This window comes from Orycteropus afer, unplaced genomic scaffold, assembly GCF_000298275.1.
Source record: "Orycteropus afer afer isolate SDZICR_OR568_19922 unplaced genomic scaffold, OryAfe1.0 scaffold00188, whole genome shotgun sequence".
NCBI lineage: Eukaryota > Metazoa > Chordata > Mammalia > Tubulidentata > Orycteropodidae > Orycteropus > Orycteropus afer.
In genome coordinates this window covers 5,886,247-5,905,878 of record NW_006921775.1, presented here as the reverse complement: position 1 = coordinate 5,905,878, position 19,632 = coordinate 5,886,247, and the positions used below count along the sequence as shown (strand labels likewise).

Below are 19,632 nucleotides of genomic sequence, written 5' to 3'. Positions count from 1 at the left end.
AGTATCACTACAGAAGTAGATTGCCCAATCTTCCTTCCGAGGAGTGGCTGGTGGGTTTGAACTTCCAGTCTTTTGGTTAGCAGTCAAGTGCCTTAGGCACTATGCCACCAGAGTGCCAATATATTGACAATATATAGTGTCAATATATTGACAGGGAACTTCCGGAAATGCAAGCTGGATTCAGAAGGGAACACAAAAACATTGTTCCACATCCTATTGGTGAGTAGCAACTGGGATCTTAAAAGCAAGGGAAATCATTGCTGATGTCAGATGGATCTTGGTCCAAAGCAAAGAATATCAGAAAGATGTTTACTTGTGTTTCATTGACTATGCAAAAGCATTCGATTGTGTGGACCATAACAGATTATGGGATAACGTTGAGAAGAATGGGAATTCCGGAAATTTTAATTGTGCTCATGAGGAATCTGTATATTGACCAGGAGGCTATTCATTTGAACAGAACAAGGGGATACTGCATGGTTTAAAATCAGGAAAGGCATGTGTCAGGGTTGTATCCTTTGACCATACTTCTTCAATCTGTATGCTGAGCAAATAATCTAAGAACCTGGACTACAGAAAGAAGAACATGGCATCAGGATTGGAGGAAGACTCATTAACAACTTGCGATATGCAGATGACACAACTTTGCTTACAAAAAGTGAAGATGATTTGCAGCACTTACTGATGAAGATTAAAGACTACAGTCTGCAGTATGGATTACACTTCAAGATAAAGAAAATGAAAACCCTCACAACTGGACCAATAAACAGTCTCACAATAAATGGAGAAAAGATAGAAGTTGTTAAAGATTTCATATTACTTGGTTCCATAATCAACATCAATGGAAGCAACAGTCAAGAAATCAGATGACATATTGCACTTGGCTAATCTGCTGCAAAAGACCTCTTTGAAGTGCTGAAGAGCAAAGATGTCTCCTTGAAGACTAAAGTGCGCCTAAACTAAAGCATGGTGTTTTCAATTGCCTCATATGCATGTAGAAGCTGGACAATGAATAAGGAAGACCAAAGAAGAGTTGATGCTTTTGAGTTGTGGCATTGGCAAAGAATAGTGAAAGTACCATGGACTGCCAGAAGAACTAACAAATCTGTCCTTTAGAAGTGCAGCCAGAATGCTCCTTGGAAGCAAGAATAGCCAGAATTCATCTCACCTATTTTGGTCATGTTGTCAGAAGGCACTATTCCCTGGAGAAGGATATCAGACTTGTTAAAGTGGAGGGTCAGTGAAAAAGGGGAAGGCTCTCAATGAGATGGATTGAGACAGTGGCTGCAACGATGCACTCCGGTATAGCAAAGATTGTGAGGCTGGCACAGGACTGGGCAGTGTTTTGTTCTGTTATACACAGGGTCGCTATGAATCGGAGCTGACTTGATGGCACCTAACAATAACAGAACATTGTGTCAAATTGAAGCTTAAGAAAATGAAAATAAGGCCAAACAAACAAACAAAAAAAAAAACCACCTCACTGCCATCAAGTCGATTCCAACTCATAGTGACCCCTAATGGGTTGCCGAGGCAGTAAATCTTTATAGTAGATTGTCTCATCTTCCTCCCATGGAGTGGTTGGTAGGTTTGAACTGCCAGCCTTCTTGTTAGCAATCAAATGCCTTAGGCACTCTGCCACCAGACTCCAAAACAAAATAAAAAAACAGTCCATGAGACCCAAAATATGCCCTTGAGTACATCCCACCTGAATTTAGAGACTTTTTCAAGAATAAATCTGACACATTGAATACCAATGACTGAAGACCAGATAAGTTGTGGGATGAACTCATAAAGAAATAAGAAGGTCATTCAAAAGACAGGAAAGAAAGAAGAGACCAAAATGGATGTCAGAAGAGACTCTGAAACTTGCTCTTGAATATGGAGTACTAAATCAAATGGAAAAACGATAAAGAAAAGAGCTGACTATGGGTAAATAGATGGGTAGACAGGCTGAATTATCAGGCATGTCTAGGCAAAAGGAAACATACCCATGACCATATATAAGACTAGCAGATAGTATTTCTACATATGTATTTGTATGTGCTATAAGAATGTCCATACAAATAGAACTAACAGGGGACAGAGTTATGATAACTTCTTAAGCACAACCACCCTGATGGAGCAAGTTGTTGGCCCTGTGGGTTCAGGACCATGGTTGCAGGGGATGTCAAGCTCAACTGGCATAACATACTACACAGAAATATTGTTCTACACCCTACTTTGGTGAGCAGTGACTAAGGTCTTAAAAGCGTGCAAGCAACCATCTAGATGCAACAATGGGTCTCTCCTCATCTAGAGTAAAGAAGTATGAAGACAACTAAAGGTACAAGGAAACAAATAGTCTAAGGAACTGATGGACCATGCAAACCTCAGCCTATATGAACACAAGGACCAGAAGGACTAGATGGTGCCTGACTATCCACTGTCAACCATTTGGAAAGGGATTTGTGCAGGAGATCCTGGATATAGTGGGAGAACAATGTGGAACAAAACTCAAAATCATTAAAAAAAAAAAAAAAAAGACCAATTTTGCTGGTCTGATAGAGCTTGGTGAGACCCCTGAGACTATGGCCTCTAGCTATCCTTCAGGTCTAGAACTGAACTCACTTCCGTGACTTCCAGCCAAACAATAGACAGGCATATGGGGTAAACATTTATATCATGTAGATACACTCCTTGGTGTGATCAATCGTGGGACAACAGAAGGGCAGTGTTTGCACAGGGAGATAGCTTGGGGGCAGGAGTTCATGGGAGGGAAGGACACGGGGAGGAAGTGGCAAGAGAGCTGTTACATTGTGGGAAATTGCAGTCAGTGTCATGAAACAAAATGTGTATGAACTGCTGTATAGAAAATGAACTTGCTCTGTAAACTTTCAACCAAATCACAATAAAAATTTTGAAAAAAGAAAAAGAGTTGAACAGAAGATTTCAAAGGGCAGCTTCCAAAGACAAAGTAGAATATTATATTGAAATGCACAAAGACCTGGAGTTAGAAAACCAAAAGGGCAGAACATGCTTGACTTTTCTCAAGCTGAAAGAATTGAAGGAAAAATGCAAGACTCAAGTTGCAATATTAAATGATTCTATCAGCAAAATATTGAACAATGCAGGAAGCATCAAAAGAAGACAGAAAGAATACACAGAGTCACTATACCAAAAATAATTAGTTGATGGTCAACCATTTCAGGATATGATCAAGAACCAATGGCGCTGAAGGAACAAGTTCAAGCTGCACTGAAGGCATTGGTGAAAAACAAGGCTCCAGGAAGTGATGGAATACCACTTGAAATGTTTCCATTAATGGATGCAGCACTGAAGGTGTTCACAGGTGCAGGCTGAGAAATTTGGAAAATAGCTACCTGGCCAACCAACTGGAAGAGCTCCATATTTGTAATAATTCCAAAGAATGACCCAACAGAATGCAAAAATTGTAGAACAATATCATTAATATCACAAGTAAAATTTTACTGAGGATAATTAAAAAATTATTGCAGCAGTATATCAACAGGAAATGGCCAGAAAATCAAGCCAGATTCCAAAGAAAACATGGGAGAGAGAGATCATTACTGATGTCAGATCGATCTTGACTGAAAGCAGAGAATATCGAAAAATGTAAGGCATTTGACTGTGTGAATAATAACAAATTATGAGTAACATTAAGAAGAAGAGGAATTTCAGAAGACTTCATTGTGCTCATGAAGAAACCAGACATAAACCAAAAGGTAGTCTTTCAAACAAAGCAAGGGAGGTTAAAGTCAGGAAAGTTGTGCATCGGGGTTGTATCCTTTTACCATGCTTATTCAGTCTGTATGCTGAGCAAATAATCCAAAAAAACTGGACTATAGGAAGATGAATGCAGCATCAGGATTGGAGGAAGACCCATTAACAACCAGCAATATGCAGATGACACAACCCTGTTTCCTGAAAACTAAGAGGACTTGAAACATTTACTGATGAAGATCAAAGACTTAGCCTTCAATATGGATTACACCTCAACATAAGGAAAACAAACATCCTCACAACTGGACCAATAAGCCACATCATGATCAACAGAGAAAATATTGAGGTTGTCAAGGGTTTCATTTTACTCAGATATGTAATCAATGTCCATGGAAGCAGCAGTCAAGAAATCAGATGTCATATTGCAAAGGGCAAATCTTCCACAAAAGACCTCTTTAAAGTGTTAAAATCAAAGATTTTAACCTTGAGTACTAAGATGCACTTGACCCAGGCCATGGTATTTTCAGCCACCTTATATGCATGTCAAAGCTGGACAATGAATAAAGGAGACCAAAGAAGAAAAGGTGCCTTTGAATTGTGGTGTTGGCAAAAAATATTGAATATACCATGGATTGCCAGAAGAAGGAACAAATCTGTCTTGGAAGAAGTACAGCCAGTGTGCTCCTTAGAAGCAAGGATGGCAAGACATTGTCTCATGTACTTTGGGCATGTTATCAAGAGGGTTCAGTCCCTGGTGAAGGACTCATGCTTGGTAAAGTAGAGGGTCAGCAAAAAAGAGGAAGACCCTCAAGGAGATACATTGACACAATGGCTGCAACACTGGACTCAAATATAGAAACAATTATGAGGACGGCACAGGACAGGGCAGGTTTTGTTCTGTTGTACACGGGGTTGTTGTGAGTAGGAACCAACTCAGTGGCACCTGACAATAACAATTGTACCAAATACAATGCTAGAACCATACTAAATAAGTGGTTTTTAAAAGACCTATGTGTATCATTAGAAGTTAATACCTGCATACATCACAACCATCATGATCCTGCTCCAAATTTTTTTCACTTTGATAATTTACTTACTCCTGAGAACTAGTTGGAGAGCCACACAGGAGAAGCATTCTTCTTACTTCATGGTTACACGTTAGTTTGAACCAAAATTATTATTACCATCTCAGTGACTGGATTTAGTTCCTAGTAATTTTTGACCACTTCAAAAATTTCAAACACATTCTCAAACTATTTTTCACTATTAAGAGTATTGAAAAATATTCACTACAGTCTTAACTCAAAGTTAAGATTTGAACATTATATCATTCAAAAGTCTTTCATTCATTCAACATGTATTTATTGAACATTTCCCACATGCTAGGCTGTGCTAACCATGAGGGATAGAAAGATGAGCAAAAACCAGACATGGAGTTTATTACAGTCTAGTGGGGGAGATAAACCCAAACCAAACCCACTGCCATTGAGTTGATTCTGACTCATAGCGACCTCCATTGGGCTTCTAAGGCAGTTTCTAAGGCAGTAAACTTTTCTTTCTTTTTTAAAATTCTTATTGTGATTTGCGTGAAAGTTTACAAAGAAATTCATTTTCCATACAGCAGTTTACATTGACTGGAATTTCTCATCATGCAACAGCTCTTCTCCCACTTCCTCCCCACAGCCACCTCTTCCCTGTTTCCCTTCCCACACACTCCTGCCACTGAGCTGTCTCCCTGTGCATACACAGCCCTTCTATTCTCACATGATCGATCTCTCCAAAAGTATATCTACCTAATGTAAATGTTCAGCTCATACGCCTGTCTTTTGTTTGGGTGGAAGCCACTGGAGTGGGTTCAATTCCAGACCTGAAGGGCAGCTAGGGGCCATAGTCTCAGGTGTTTCACCAGGCCCTATCAGACCAGCAAACCTGGTCCATTTCTTTTTTAATTTATGATTTTGAATTTGTTCCACATTGTTTTCCCACTCTATCCAGGATCTCCTCCATAGACCCTCCCCTCTGAGTGGTTGACAGTGGTAGCTAGGCACCATCTAGTTCTGGTCTCATGGTCATATAGGCTGAAGATCACATGGTCTACCAGTCCCTTGGACTAATTATTTCCATGCACCTTTGGTTTTCTTCGTTCTTTGCTCTGGATGAGGAGAGACGACCCATCGTTGCATCTAGGTGGCCACTTGCAAGATTTTAAGATCCCAGTCTCTACTCACCAAAGTCCTTTCCTGTCTTTTTAATGACCTTTTGCTTTCTCCATAGATGATGTTCTTGATGTCATCCCACAATTCCTCTGGATTTTGGTCATTGGTGTTCAATGTGTCAAATTTATTCTTTAGATAGTCTCTAAATTCAGATGGGATAATCAAGGTCATACTTTGGCTCTCATGGATTTGTTTAAATTGTTTTCAGCTTCAACTTGAACTTGCATATGAGCAGTTGATGGTCAGCTCCTGGCCTCATTTTGGCTGTAAATACTGAGTTTCTCCATTGCCTCTTTCCACAGAGGTAGTCAGTCTGATTCTTGTATATTCCCTCTGGTGAAGTCTATGTGTATAGCTGCCATTTATGTTGTTAATAAAGGTATTTGCAATGAATAAGCTGTTGGTCTTGCAGAATTCTATCATGTGATCTCCAATGCCATTTCTATCACCAAGGTCATATTTTCCAACTACTGGTGATTCTTCTTTGTTTCCAGCTTTCACATTCCAAGCTGGACTTCTGAAATTCAGCATTCTATGTAGAGAACAGTGAATTTCAGATTTTAAGGAACATGAGTCCTTTAAAACTTGCTATTTTATCAGGAATCAGAATGAACTTGGAACAAAGAATCTAAAGCATGGCACAATATTTGGTTACCTTATTCTGCCTTGGAGCCTCTGACAACTCCTCACAAAGAGATAATGGAAGACAATGATTGGGCATTATGTTTATTTTGAAACTTCTGTTCTATCTAATCCACTACTCATGCATCTGTTTGTAACAATCAACACATCTTAATTGTATGTTTGGTCAATTTCAGACTATAGGCGTTGGTAAAAATGTTCAATTTCTTCATCTTTGGCTTTAGTGGTTGGTGCATAAATTTGAATAATGGTAGTATTAACTGGTCTTCCTTGTAGGTGTATGGATATTATTCTATCACTGACAGCATTGTACTTCAGCATAGATCTTGAAACATTCTTTGTGATGATGAATGTCATGCCATTCTTCTTCAATTTGTCATTCCCAGCATAGTAGATCATATGCTTTTCTGATTCAAAATGGCCAAAACCAGTCAATTTTAGGTCACTAATGCCTAGGATTTTGATCTTTATACGTTTCATTTATTTTTGACACTTTCAATTTTCCTAGATTCACACTTTGTATACTCCATGTTCTGATTATTAATGCACATTTGCAGATGTTTCTTCCCATTTTGAGTAGTGCCACATCAGCAAATTGCAAACACATGCACTGCCGTCAAGTAGGACCTGACTCATAGCGACCCCTCCTTGGGTTTCCAAGGGGATATCACTAAGGAAGTAGATTGCTCAACCTTCCTTCCGAGGAGTTGCTGGTGGGTTTGAACTGCCTGCCTTCTGGTTGGTAGTCAAATGCCTTAGGCACTACACCACCAGAGCTCCTACATCAGCAAATGGAGGTCCTGAAAGCTTTACTCCACCCACATCATTAAGGTCAATTCTACTTTGAGGAGGCAGCTCTTCCCCCATTGTATTTTGAGTGCCTTCTGACCTGAGGGGCTCATCTTTTGGCACTATATTGGACAAAGTTTCAGGGCTATTCATGATGCTTTCCAGAGTATATCAGATAGTATTTCATGCTATTCATAAGGTTTTCACTGGCCAATTCTTTAAGAAGTGGATGGACTCTTTCATCTTCCAAGTCTGTCTTAGTCTGGAAGCTCTGCTGAAACTTGTCCACCATGGGTGACCTTGCCAGTATTTGAAATACCAATGACATAGTCCTCAGCCACACAGCAACATGCAAGGCACCACAGTATCACAAACAGATGCATGAGTAGTGGATTCGATAGAACAGAAGTTTCAAAATAAACATAATGCCCAATCATTGTCTTCCATTATCTCTTTGTGAGGAGTTGTCAGAGGCTCCGAGGCAGAATAAGGTAACCAAATATGTGCCATTCTTTAGATTCTTTGTTCCAAGTTCATTCTGATTCCTGATAAAATAGCAAGTTTTAAAGGACTCATGTTCCTTAAAATCTGAAATTCACTGTTCTCTACATAGAATGCTGAATTTCAGAAGTCCAGCTTGGGCCCCACTGCTCAATTTTCTTATATTTTACTTGCAGCCTCTAAAACATGACATGAATGATTTTTATTGTATGCATGAAGATGTAAGCTAAGGGTGCTTATCACATTAAAAATGGCTGTAGACAGTGACTGGGACCACATGTAATTTTATTGTGCCTATGTGTGGGGGTCTGGCTATGAGGCATCGGTCATTTTCTTAGTTATCTAATGCTGCTATAACAGAAATATCACAAGTGGATGGTTTTAACAAGCAGAAATTTATTTTCTCACAGTTTGTTGTTGTTGTTATTTGCCGTCGAGTCGGCCCCGACTCATAGCGACCCCTCCTTGGGTTTCCGAGGCAGTATCACTACGGAAGTAGATTGCCCAACCTTCCTTCCGAGGAGTGGCTGGTGAGTTTGAACCTCCAGCCTTCTGGTTAGCAGTCAAGTGCCTTAGGCACTATGCTACCAGAGTTCTCACAGTTTAGGAGGCTAGAAGTCAGAATTCAGAGAGCCAGCTCTCTGTTCGAAGGCTTTCTCTCTGTTTGCTCTGGAATGTACTTGTCTCTTCAGTTTCTGCTTCCTGGTTCCTTGGAGATTTCCATGTGGCTTGGCATCTATCTTACCCCATCTGGTTTATTTATTCTCTTTTATATCTAATACACACACACACACACACACACACACTCAATATTGTTGTTATGTGCTATCAAGTCAGATCTGACTCATAGCGACCCCTCCTTGGGTATCTGAGGTGGTATCACTACGGGAGTAGATTGCTCAACCTTCTTTCTGAGAAGTTCTGGTTAGCAGTCAAGTGCCTTAGGCACTATGCTATCAGAGCTCCTCACACTCAATATACACCCTCCACTAATCCTGCCTCATTAACATAACAAAGACAAACCATTCCCAAATGGAATTATAACCACAGGTGTAGAGATTAGGATTTACAACATATTTTTGGGTGACATGATTCAGTCCATAATAGTCACCAAGACAGAAGTACCCATCACTCTCTTGTAGGTGGGGGTGCTCCATTTCTAGAGCCTTCATCACAAATATTTGTCAGAGGCTCATCTAGGCTTGGTTGGGGTCCCTATCAGACCAGACTGAGGAAAATCTCCCACTGTCATCACATGCACTTATCCTGTCTGAGTTTTAGACTGGAGAGCCTTTTGTAGCATTGAAACCATAGGCCAAGTTGTGTGCTGGGCATGAACTGAACAAGATGGAGTAGAAACCACAGGTGCTTTGTTGTTGTTATTATGTGCCGTCGAGTCAGACCCGACTCATAGCAACCCCTCCTTGGGTTTCCGAGGCAGTATCACTATGGAAGTAGATTGCCCCATCTTCCTTCTAAGGAGTGGCTGGTGGATTTGAACCAACAGGTGCTTTAGAACCTGATATATTCTTGTAAGTTGATACTGAGTCATCCCATATTCAATGAAATGAAATGCTGACCAGTCCTACATCATCCCCATGGTTGGTTATGGATTGAACCATTATGATCCATAGAGCTATTTGTTTTAAAAAAATTTATTGTCGTTTGAGTGAAAGTTTACATAGCAAATTGGTTTTCCAGTCCATAGGGTTTTCACTGGCTGAGTTTTGGAAATAGATTACCAGACCTTTCTTCCTAGTCCATCTTAGTGTAGAAGCTCTGCTGAAACCTGTTCAGCACCATAGCCACATGCAAGCCTCCACCATGAGGTACACTGGCTAGGAATTCAACCCAATTGTCCTGCTTGGAAGGTGAGAATTCTACCACTGAACCATCACTGCCCCCTGAATCTGACATACCTGAGTTCATATCACATAATAGTGGTGTGACTTTGGGTAACTTACCCTCTCTGAGTTTCAATCTCCCTATCTGCAATGTAGAGCTAATAATAGTATCTATCTCACAGAACATTTTTGTAAAGGATCTAGATCCCATCATCTCTTGATTACCCCAAAACCCCACTGCCATTGACTCAATTTCAACTCATAGCAACCCTATAGCAACCCCATAGGAGCTCTGATAGAGCAGTAGTTAAAGCATTCAGCCGCTAACCGAAAGGTTGGTGGTTGAAACTCACCAGCCACTCTGTGGAGGAAAGATGAGGCAGTCTGCATCTATAAAGATTTACAGCCTTGAAAATTCCATGGGGGCAGTTCTACTCTGTCCTGTAGGGTCACTATGAGTCTATGAGATCTTTTGATTAAGAGGGTGGAAAGCCTGTGGATTCTTTTCAGGAGCATTTGCTGTTTGCTCCTATCTGGCACTCTCTGTTTTTTGCATCTCATTTTCCTTTGGAAAATGCATGTCCTCTGCTCTCAGGCTATGAAATTTGAATGGGACAGGCCCTACACCTGGCTCATAAAACAAGCAGTGGTCTAGTCCTGGCCAGTGGAATTGGTTGTGGTTAGACACATGGCCTGGATTGTCCTGTGAAGTGTGAGGGAACAATTCATGAAGAAGCCTTTTCTTTCCAGGGTGGTTCCTCAGTTGGTAGGATGTGTGTGGAGCTGCTGGTGCCTCTATGTGGGGAGCACTTGTCAGAGAGTGAGGTCAACACAGAGGAGAGCAGAGCAGAGAGATAGAGATAGATATTCCTGGTGACATTGCTCAGACACCTGCATCAGACCACGCCTCTGGGCTTAATTTAAGCCATTAGTTGTGCAACCATTCTAACTTTCCTTTTCTGAGTTGTTCTTCCCCCATTAACATAAATTCACTGTTGCCTAAGGTCCCTACTAAATATTTCAAGTTGCTGCTATCAATCTGATCCCATATAGATAGTTCCCAAATGAGCATAATATTCAAGGCAGACACTCTTTACTTATTAAGATAAAGTATTCTTTACTCTGGTCTCTTACCTGGACTCTATCAAGACCCAGATCTTTACTCCTCTTAAATGTGACTGTCCTCAGTGTGTGTTGGGAGCACAAAACCACGCCTAGAATATGGTGTATTTGGGGGTCCCCTGGCTGCTGGTCACTGGGCAGTGACCCAAGAAGGCCCCTCAGGGAGGAAAGGAATAGGAAGCTCTGTCCAGACTTGAGAAAGACAGACACAGGAGGAGGGGCAGGGATATTTATGAGCCCTCTCCTGGGGGCAGAACCTTTGGTCATTGCCTCAGCTTTACCAATGACTCATATCAGGCAGGTCTGTGATATTGGGCAGGCCTTGGGTATCATTAATCTCTAAGATTTTAAGTCAAATTCTTTGAAAATTATTTGAAGGAAAAGGCTTATTATAAAGGAAAAAAATCAACATATAGAGTAAGTTACCATGATTTACTGGACTGTCGGGGTTCTTATGGGACAAAAGTAACTTACTTACAAAAATAAAATCAGACTCAAACAGAAACTTGTACACTATTGTTTAGTTTCAAGAAGACCCATGGAGATATTTTTGGTCCAGTATTTAAAGGGTAATCATTTCAGGGCTTCATCCAACCTTCATGGTTCTAGAATGTCTGGAGTCATAGCTGACTTCTCTGCTCAGGGTTTCCATAAGACTGAAATCAAGATAACAGCTGGCCTGCATTTTCATCTGGAACTTGAGGGCCTCTTCCAAGCTCACATGGTTGTGGCAGAATTCAGTTCACTGTGGTTGTAGGACTGAAGTCCCCATTTCCTGGCTGGCTGTCAGCCAGGATCTGCTCTTGGGTGCTAGAGGCCATGCTATGCCTTATCATATGCCCACCCATCTTCAAAGCCAGCAATGGTATGTATAAGCCTACTCATATTTTGCACCCCTGACTTCCCCAGCCTCTGACCTCTATACTCAGAATCAAAGGGCCCATGTGATAGGTCAGGCCTATATGCATTATCTCTCTTTTGATTAACTCAAAGTCAATTTATTAGTAACCTTAACTGTATTTGCAAAATCCCTTTTGCCCTATAACACAATATAATCACAGAAGGGATAGCTCATCATATTCACAGGTTCTGCTCACACTCAAAGGGAAGAGATTATACGAGGGTGAGGGTCATTGGGAGTCATTTTAGAATCCTGCCTATCACAAGACTGTAACAATTATTCTCTAGTTTTAATGTCTGTGTGAATTAAGAAACTGAATCAGATTTCTTAATGCTTATCAATATATTATCCTAGGGGTTGGTGTAATAGACAGTGAAAGCGTATCCCACAACCAAGCTCACTCCCCTCTTCCTTATCTTTCCCTAAAGCAAAGGCTGGGCAATGAAATACTCCAGTTTTCAGCTTCCCTTGCAGCTGGAGATGAGTAGTGGACATGGTCCTGGCCAATGGAATGTCAGCAGCATCTGCTGACATTGCTCCTTTCTCCCCATTTTTTCCATCCTGGAATATGGACTTGATGTTTGGAGTTGCAACAGCCATTTTGCAACAAAGAGGAAAAGATCAGAAACTTACAGAAATCTTGACCCTGAAATTGTTGAGCTGTCAAATCCATATCAGAATTTGGTATTCTGTTATACGTAGCAGAAAGCAATCCTGTTATATAGATGCAACAAGTCACTGAATGAGAAGATACTAGCTAAGTTTCCAAAACATGGAAAGCATGCCTTCACTTTTCTGGAGGGACTACACAGAGTCAATGCAGATATCAGCCTTCATAATCAGGGTGATGTTTCTTTCTCATCTTCTCCCTTATGTTCAGTAATTCTTTTATATAATATCTTGACATCAAAACTGAATGTTAGTAGTGAGGTCCTATAAATATGTCCTTTTTATTTTCTTCTGTAACATCTTGCGAATATAATGACCTTAAAATTCACTGAGGGCCCAATTATATGTGTAGGAGCTGCAATAAATAGGAAATTATGGGGAATGGGGTGACTGTTAACCAGAGCGCTGACAGTTCAAACCCACCAGCCACTCCTCGGAAGGAAGGTTGGACAATCTACTTCCATAGTGATACTGCCTCGGAAATCCAAGGAGGGGTTGCTATGAGTCAAATCTGACTCGATGGCAGTGAGTTTGGCTTTTTTGGGGGAGAGGGGAGTGGATAGAGGGAGATTTCACCCAGCTATGGTGTGGGGTAAACTGTAAAGAAGGGTGGATTTCTTTTCTTTTTCTTTTTATGGCTTCCAATTTTGCTCTATCTCTTTCCCCAGCTCTCCTCATGGTGTCCTGAGTTTTAGTGGCAGGACTGGGAACTGGGGCATAACATTTCCTGGATGGGGCAAGTCATCTGAACTGTGTGGTGTTGTTTCACAGGACAGACAGGGACTCAGGAAAGGCAAAAGAGCTAGGGATCTCTAGGCAGTAATCTCCACCAAGTACACTTATTACAGTGGATGATATCAAGAAGCACAGAAAGCTTCCTGCAAGTTGCAAAAGAGCTGGAAAGCTGGATACAGTATCCACTGAACGAACTGTCCTTAAAAATTCTTTTGGCCCATGAACAAGCAGGAGGAAGACTGGGGGGGATTTCTGAGAGAGAGAAAAAGCTATGTGTGTCTCCTAAGCCTCCAACAAGATGGGGATATATCACCTGTCAGCAGGATACATATATATGGGACACTCAGAAGGCCAATTTTTACTCTGCATAATTGATAATACAAATTAAAACCATAAAGTAATACATTTAACTATTTTCATGCATAGACAGACATGGGTTCATGGTATTCTCGCTTCTGTCACAAGATCCCAAAGAAAGCAAACACTCTGTCCCCTACCTTGCATGTCCCTCTTCCTCTCCAATTTAGGAGATAATGTTACTTAAGTTCTCTGTCTCCTCCATTGCCTCTTCCTGGAATTCCCCTCCATCATCCATCCTTTTCCCTTCTTATAGCATCAGCTCCCTCCTGGCTCTTATCTTAGCATCCAAATGTGCTCAGCCCTCCTCACCTCAGATTTATGCTTTCTCCTCTTTGTGCTCCCCCCCCCCCCCTTGTAGCTACCAGCTTTCCTCCTTCCCTATTCTCACTCTATTCCAGCTCAATCCAACCCCGACAGTCTGGGTTTAGATCTTACCAGTCCTTGAAAATTGTCCTTACTGAGGGCACTGGGGTTTCCTAATTGCCAAATCCCACAGACTATGTGACCTTTCAGTAGCATTTGATGTTGTTGACTACCCTCTCCTCCCTGAAATCCATTTCTCCTCTGACTCCTGAGCCAAAGTCTACTGGCTACCTGCTCCATATCCCACCTTTCTTCTTCCTTACTAACTAGAACCTTCATACCCAGTGGGGAGGAGGGATGGGGCGTGGAGGTGGGAAAGTAATGACATTTCTTAGCTTTCTCTGAAGAGATGTAAGTGAGATATAGATAGAAGCTATTAGATAGGGCTTCCAGGAAAGCTCCTTAAAGGATGGTCCACTTCAACTGCTATGTAACAAGTCCATTTCATCCCAACACTTTTCTCCTGCTTAGAACATGGACCATAATGACTAGGTTTGGAGCACCCATCTTGCAATATACAATGCAAACAAACGCAACCACTGGTGTGGAGTCGGTTCTGACTCATAGTGACCCCTCTTTGGATTTCCAAGGCAGTATCACCACAGAAGTAGATTGCCCAAAAAAGTCACAGGATGACTCTCTCCAATAAGCTCCAATTTGTTTCCACTTCTTTAAACCCACTGCCTATTCAAGCTCCCATTGTCTCTGGACTGGGCCACTGCATTAGCCACCTAACTAGGTTCCCTGCTTCCCACCTACCATCTGAATTATTGCTGGATTGGTCTTTTCAAAAAAACTAATCTAATCACATCACTCCCATTTTTAAAAACCTTCCCATGGTTCCCTGTGCCCCACAGAAAACATTTTTAATGCCGTTGCATGGACACATGTGCCTCTGCAGGATCTCAGCCCTACATATCTTGTTAGCAACCCTACAGCCACATGCAATCACCTGCAGTTTTCCAAACTTGCCATGATTTTTCTCATCCCCTTGCCTGATTTTCCTCTGCCTTGTAAGCTGAAAAGCTGTGCAAAGATGAAGTTTTAAGTGAATAGCTAAGAACCTTGACTGGCCCATTATCTTCATGGGGAATCTCCTACCTTCATGCACAGAAACAACTCAGTGATAAAGACCTGTCAGAATTTCAGAGATTTTGAGTTATTCACTTAACCATTGCTTAACTATAATTTACTTTTAATAATAATAATAAAAATTATCTGCAAGCCACTTCGAATAATATGGGTTAAAATGAGTATCAGCTGCCTTTGCTCAACATCTTCTATATATGTTAATTTAATATTTCACCTTCATCCAGTGTAAAACATCTCATTCTACACTCAACAAGAGATACGTTCTAATGTGCTAAGTGTTAGAGGAAAAGGTGCTAGGGGCTCCTTCTTCCTTTTTTCCTTTTAAAGTTTCCTTCTGAGGATCCTGGAACTCTAGGGTCCAGCCCCTTCATTTTCCAGAAGAGAAAACCAAGACTCTATTAACCCAGGAACATGGTACCATGTTGTTGTTGTTGTTATGTGCCGTCGAGTCAAACCCGACTCATAGCGACCCCTCCTTGGGTTTCCGAGGCAGTATCACTACAGAAGTAGGATTGCCCAACCTTCCTTCCGAGGAGTGGCTGGTGGGTTTGAACCACCAGCCATCTGGTTAGCAGGCAAGTGTCTTAGCCACTATGCTACCAGAGCTCCCAAAAACCTCTTTAAATTGTTGTTGTTGTTATGTGCCGTCGAGTCAAACCCAACTCATAGCGACCCCTCCTTGGGTTTCCGAGGCAGTATCACTACAGAAGTAGGATTGCCCAACCTTCCTTCCGAGGAGTGGCTGGTGGGTTTGAACCTCCAGCCATCTGGTTAGCAGGCAAGTGTCTTAGCCACTATACTACCAGAGCTCCCCATGGTACCATAGTGGTGGTTAATGGGGGAAACACCCTGACAATGAATTCAGTGTTCTTTCCACCTACCAAGCATCCACAGAGGATCTCCAACTTACAGATAAACCGCTATCCCCCCATCTCTAGAGAGGAGCACAAACTCATTGCCTATTTACTAGCCAACTAAGCTAATCCTCTTACACTACTCTACTTAAGGCAAGATGACAACATAAAGGCTTTGTTGTTGTTATGTGCCGTTGAGTCAGACCTGACTCATAGCGACCCCTCCTTGGGTTTCCGAGGCAGTATCACTACAGAAGTAGATTGTCCCATCTTCCTTCCGAGGAGTGGCTGGTGGGTTTGAACCACCAGCCTTCTGGTTAGCAGTCAAAAGGCGTTAGGGCAGAGGAAATCAGAAGAATTAAGTCCAGGCCCTCTCTTCCCCTCCTCTCCAACTCCCGGCTGGGGCAAGTAGAGAGCCACTCACCTTCAGGGTGATGGGCTTGCCATCGTGGATCTGCACGGCCAACCCCAGGTCAGACAGCCTGCAGTTGCCGAGGTCGTCCAGAAGCACGTTCTCAGGCTTCAGATCCCGGTAGAGGATGCCAAGGGAGTGGAGGTGCAGCACTCCGCAGGTCATCTGGGCTGAGTAGAAGATGACCCGGTTCATGGCCAGGCCCCGCATGCCCACCCTGTAGATGTGGAACTTGAGGTCTCCCCCATTCATCAGGCTCATGACCAAGCAGAGATGTGACTTGCTCTCAAAGGCATAGGCCAGAGAGACGATGAAAGGGCTGCTGACTTTCTCCAGGATTTCCTTTTCTGAGAGAGCCAGCTTCTCACCATTTTTCTTCTTTAGCCGTTTTTTGTCTAGTTTCTTACAGGCATACATCTTGCCAGTGTTTTTTACCTGGATGGCACATACCTTAAAGGGGAGAGAAAAAGAGAGAAAGGAAGAGGTAGAACAGATGGTGGTGGAGAGGTGGGAGGGAGGATGGTAAAGGGGCTGGGGGGAGAGTGAGAGAATCAGCCAAGATGAATGAATGGTAGGATGTTGGGAAAAGAGAAATTGTAGGGAAGAAGCTTCCTCAAGAAAGAGGTGGGCCCTACAGTGGTACGAAATGGGTTCTCAGCTTTATTCCAAGATGCATATTTTCTTAGATATCTTAAGTTTTTCTCAAATAATCTCAATTACCACTATTAGGGGCCACAGGATAGCACCCATCATATCTTGATATCATTCTATAAAGTATCCAGGACATTCCAGCAGGTTCCTGGGATGGTGTCTATGTTAAGGATTCTTGGCCATCTTTTTTCACCCTGTCTTTCCTATGCCATTCTCATTTATTTTACGTTGTTGTTGTTGTTATGTGCCGTCAAGTCAGAACCGACTCATAGTGACCCCTCCTTGGGTTTCTGAGGCAGTGTCACTATGGAAGTAGATTGCCCAACCTTCCTTCCGAGGAGTGGCTGGTGGGTTTGAACCGCCAGCCTTTTGGTTAGCAGTCAAGTGCCTTAGGCACCACGCTACCAGAGCTCCCTTATTTTACATGGAGACCAGAAAGAGGGGGTAAGAATGAGCTAGAGATTCTCTGCATATGGAACTACAATTAGCTCTAAGTTAGTTCCCTGGAGAGTAAAAAAAATAGACAAACAATTTTTAAGCTCTATACTTCACCTTCCAGGTTGGCTACCCTTGAGACACTTACCTCCCCAAAACCACCTTTCCCCAGCACTCGGAATTCCGTGAAGTACTTCTCTGACACTGGCTGCATCTCAAAGAGTTTCCACTGCAGGAACTTGTTGTAGAAAGGGCTGGCCAGGAAATCCCGGAATGGCTGGTCCTGCAAGAAAGCCATAGCCTCGGCCTTGGCCAGTGCCACCAGAGCCACTTGCTCTTCCTTGGTGGTGGCTGCCTGGCACTTGGTGACTAGAGCTGGGCTGAGGAAGAGGTATGGGCACTCTGAGGCAGGGCCACTTGCACAAGTGGCTACTAGCTGCTGCAGGGTACTGTCCTTGGTGGAGCCCTCCTCAGCCAGTTCCCAGCTCTGCACATCCTCAAGGAAGGCCATGGCCTCTTGGTACACAGGCACTGTCGCTAGGAAGTCCTGGAAGAGGCGGCGGCCGATGGGCTGCTGCTGACACAGGTTGTTGAAATCCAGAGCCAGGACCTGGCGGAGCTCGGTGCAGCACTGCAGACTGGGCAGCGCCAGGCTCCGTCGACGCCGCTGCAACTCCCTGCTGTCTCCTTCCGAGGAGTTCCGGGCCTGTAGGTAGGCTGTGTTGGCGATCAGGTTGTCCAAGCCCCCCATGTCGACCATGGCTCTCACAGAGAGGTGTGCTTGCCAAGAAAGTGAAAGAAGGGTGGAAGACTGGGGCTGAGACTCAGGCAGGTCTAGGGACCAGCTGGCTGCGTTTGGTTCTAAGACTAAATAACTTGCAAGGGATTTGCAGTGAGTCTTCTGGTCTGCACGTGGGCCTGGGTGGAGGGTGCTGGAGGAATGGAAAATAAGAGATTTCTCTTGTAAGAAGCTTTGGCTGGCTAAGTATAGCTGGCCAGGGAAAGGCATGTTACAGGTCATGCTGCCATCCACAGAGGCAAAATCAGACTGACATGCCTGCTCACCTCTAGTTGCCCCCCACCTGCCTCCCAATCAGCCCATTCATGATGGAGGCCTGTCTCCATACACACTTGTTCCCTGAATATACAAAGACCTAAGAATTTTCAAAGGAACAGAGTAGTAATAAGTTAGTTTATTATTTGTTGCTGACAGCAAAATTTTAAACAATTTCCAATTTTACATGTACCCTATAAGACGCAATCTATAAAAGTCCTGGGAATAACATACAGGTCAGGCAGAAGAACTGTGAGAAGTTGGGGAAGTTTTCCTCCTTGTGTCTAGCATCCTGATAACAATGAGTTTCAAAAAGAATGCTCTGAGTCCTGACACATGCTCCCAGAGGCCCCAGGGGACCAAGCTGTGGCCCCCAGGGCCTCACACAAAGCTGGTTGCACTCTAACGAAGAGTCTGTGATCTAAAGTACCTTGGGCTAAATATAAAGTGGGGTCACCTTGGCCCAAAACATACTATGAAGTGGCACAAGCAGTAGAAGTCGTCTTCCTGAAATAAAGAGATGAAGAATTGGCCCGGAGCACCAAGGCTCCAAACAGGGCAAGAATTTTCCATAATAGTAAGGGAGGGCTGGCCACTCTGGGCTTGTGGCTGTGACTTCTCCAAGGGCACAACAGGTGGGAGGTGGGGAACCTGAATCCTCAGGAGTCTTCAAGTTCAGAGAAGAACCGTGAAATCCACAGTTAGATCCTCAGTATCTTTGCCCCTCTACCTCAAGTGGTGAATCTTTTCTCCACGGTGGACACTTGGAGCCGTCACAGATCACAATGTCAAAGAGAGCAGAAATTGGTTTAGGCAGAGATCAGGCTAAGAACCTCTGCTCCAAAAATAACAACTTGTGTCCTACAGGGAATTAATACTCAGGCTTTTTCTTCACAAAGACTAAGGCAGCTTAAAACAAAGTCATTGAGTATTATACTAGAGTGTTTAAAAGAAATAAAAGGTAGGAGGAGGGGGGTGGGGAAAGCTGGTCAGTCTTTTTCCAAACAAACAACCTCAAGCACACACTCTGTGAAAACATCGCAGTGACCGCCTTGGTCTGACTGTCAGAGCCTGCAGACCGTTCCCCCAGAGCAGATCCACGCTTGGCCTCACGCTACCAAGAATTATGTAATGAACTCGTGGGTGCCCTTTGGCTTTGCATGCTGTGCTGTAAACGATCACCCTTACAGCAGAGATGGGGATCTGCACAAGTGACCACTGCTCTGAAACATGCCAGCTTCTGTGAAACCCACAAAAGAAGTGCTGGTA

The 19,632-nt window shown here is 43.0% G+C and overlaps 1 protein-coding gene across 1 annotated transcript in view; it reads right to left on the bottom strand.

The window, feature by feature from the left end:
- The window catches only part of GRK7 (G protein-coupled receptor kinase 7), a 44,926-nt gene extending 26,857 nt beyond the window's left edge, over positions 1-18,069 (bottom strand). The window contains exons 1-2 of the mRNA XM_007947533.2: positions 17,458-18,069; positions 16,236-16,673 (exon numbers count right to left, since the gene is read on the bottom strand). Of these exons, the coding sequence (XP_007945724.1) occupies positions 16,236-16,673; positions 17,458-18,069 (1,050 nt within the window). The remainder of the gene's footprint in view (positions 1-16,235; positions 16,674-17,457) is intronic.
- Between the last annotated feature and the right edge of the window lie 1,563 nt (positions 18,070-19,632).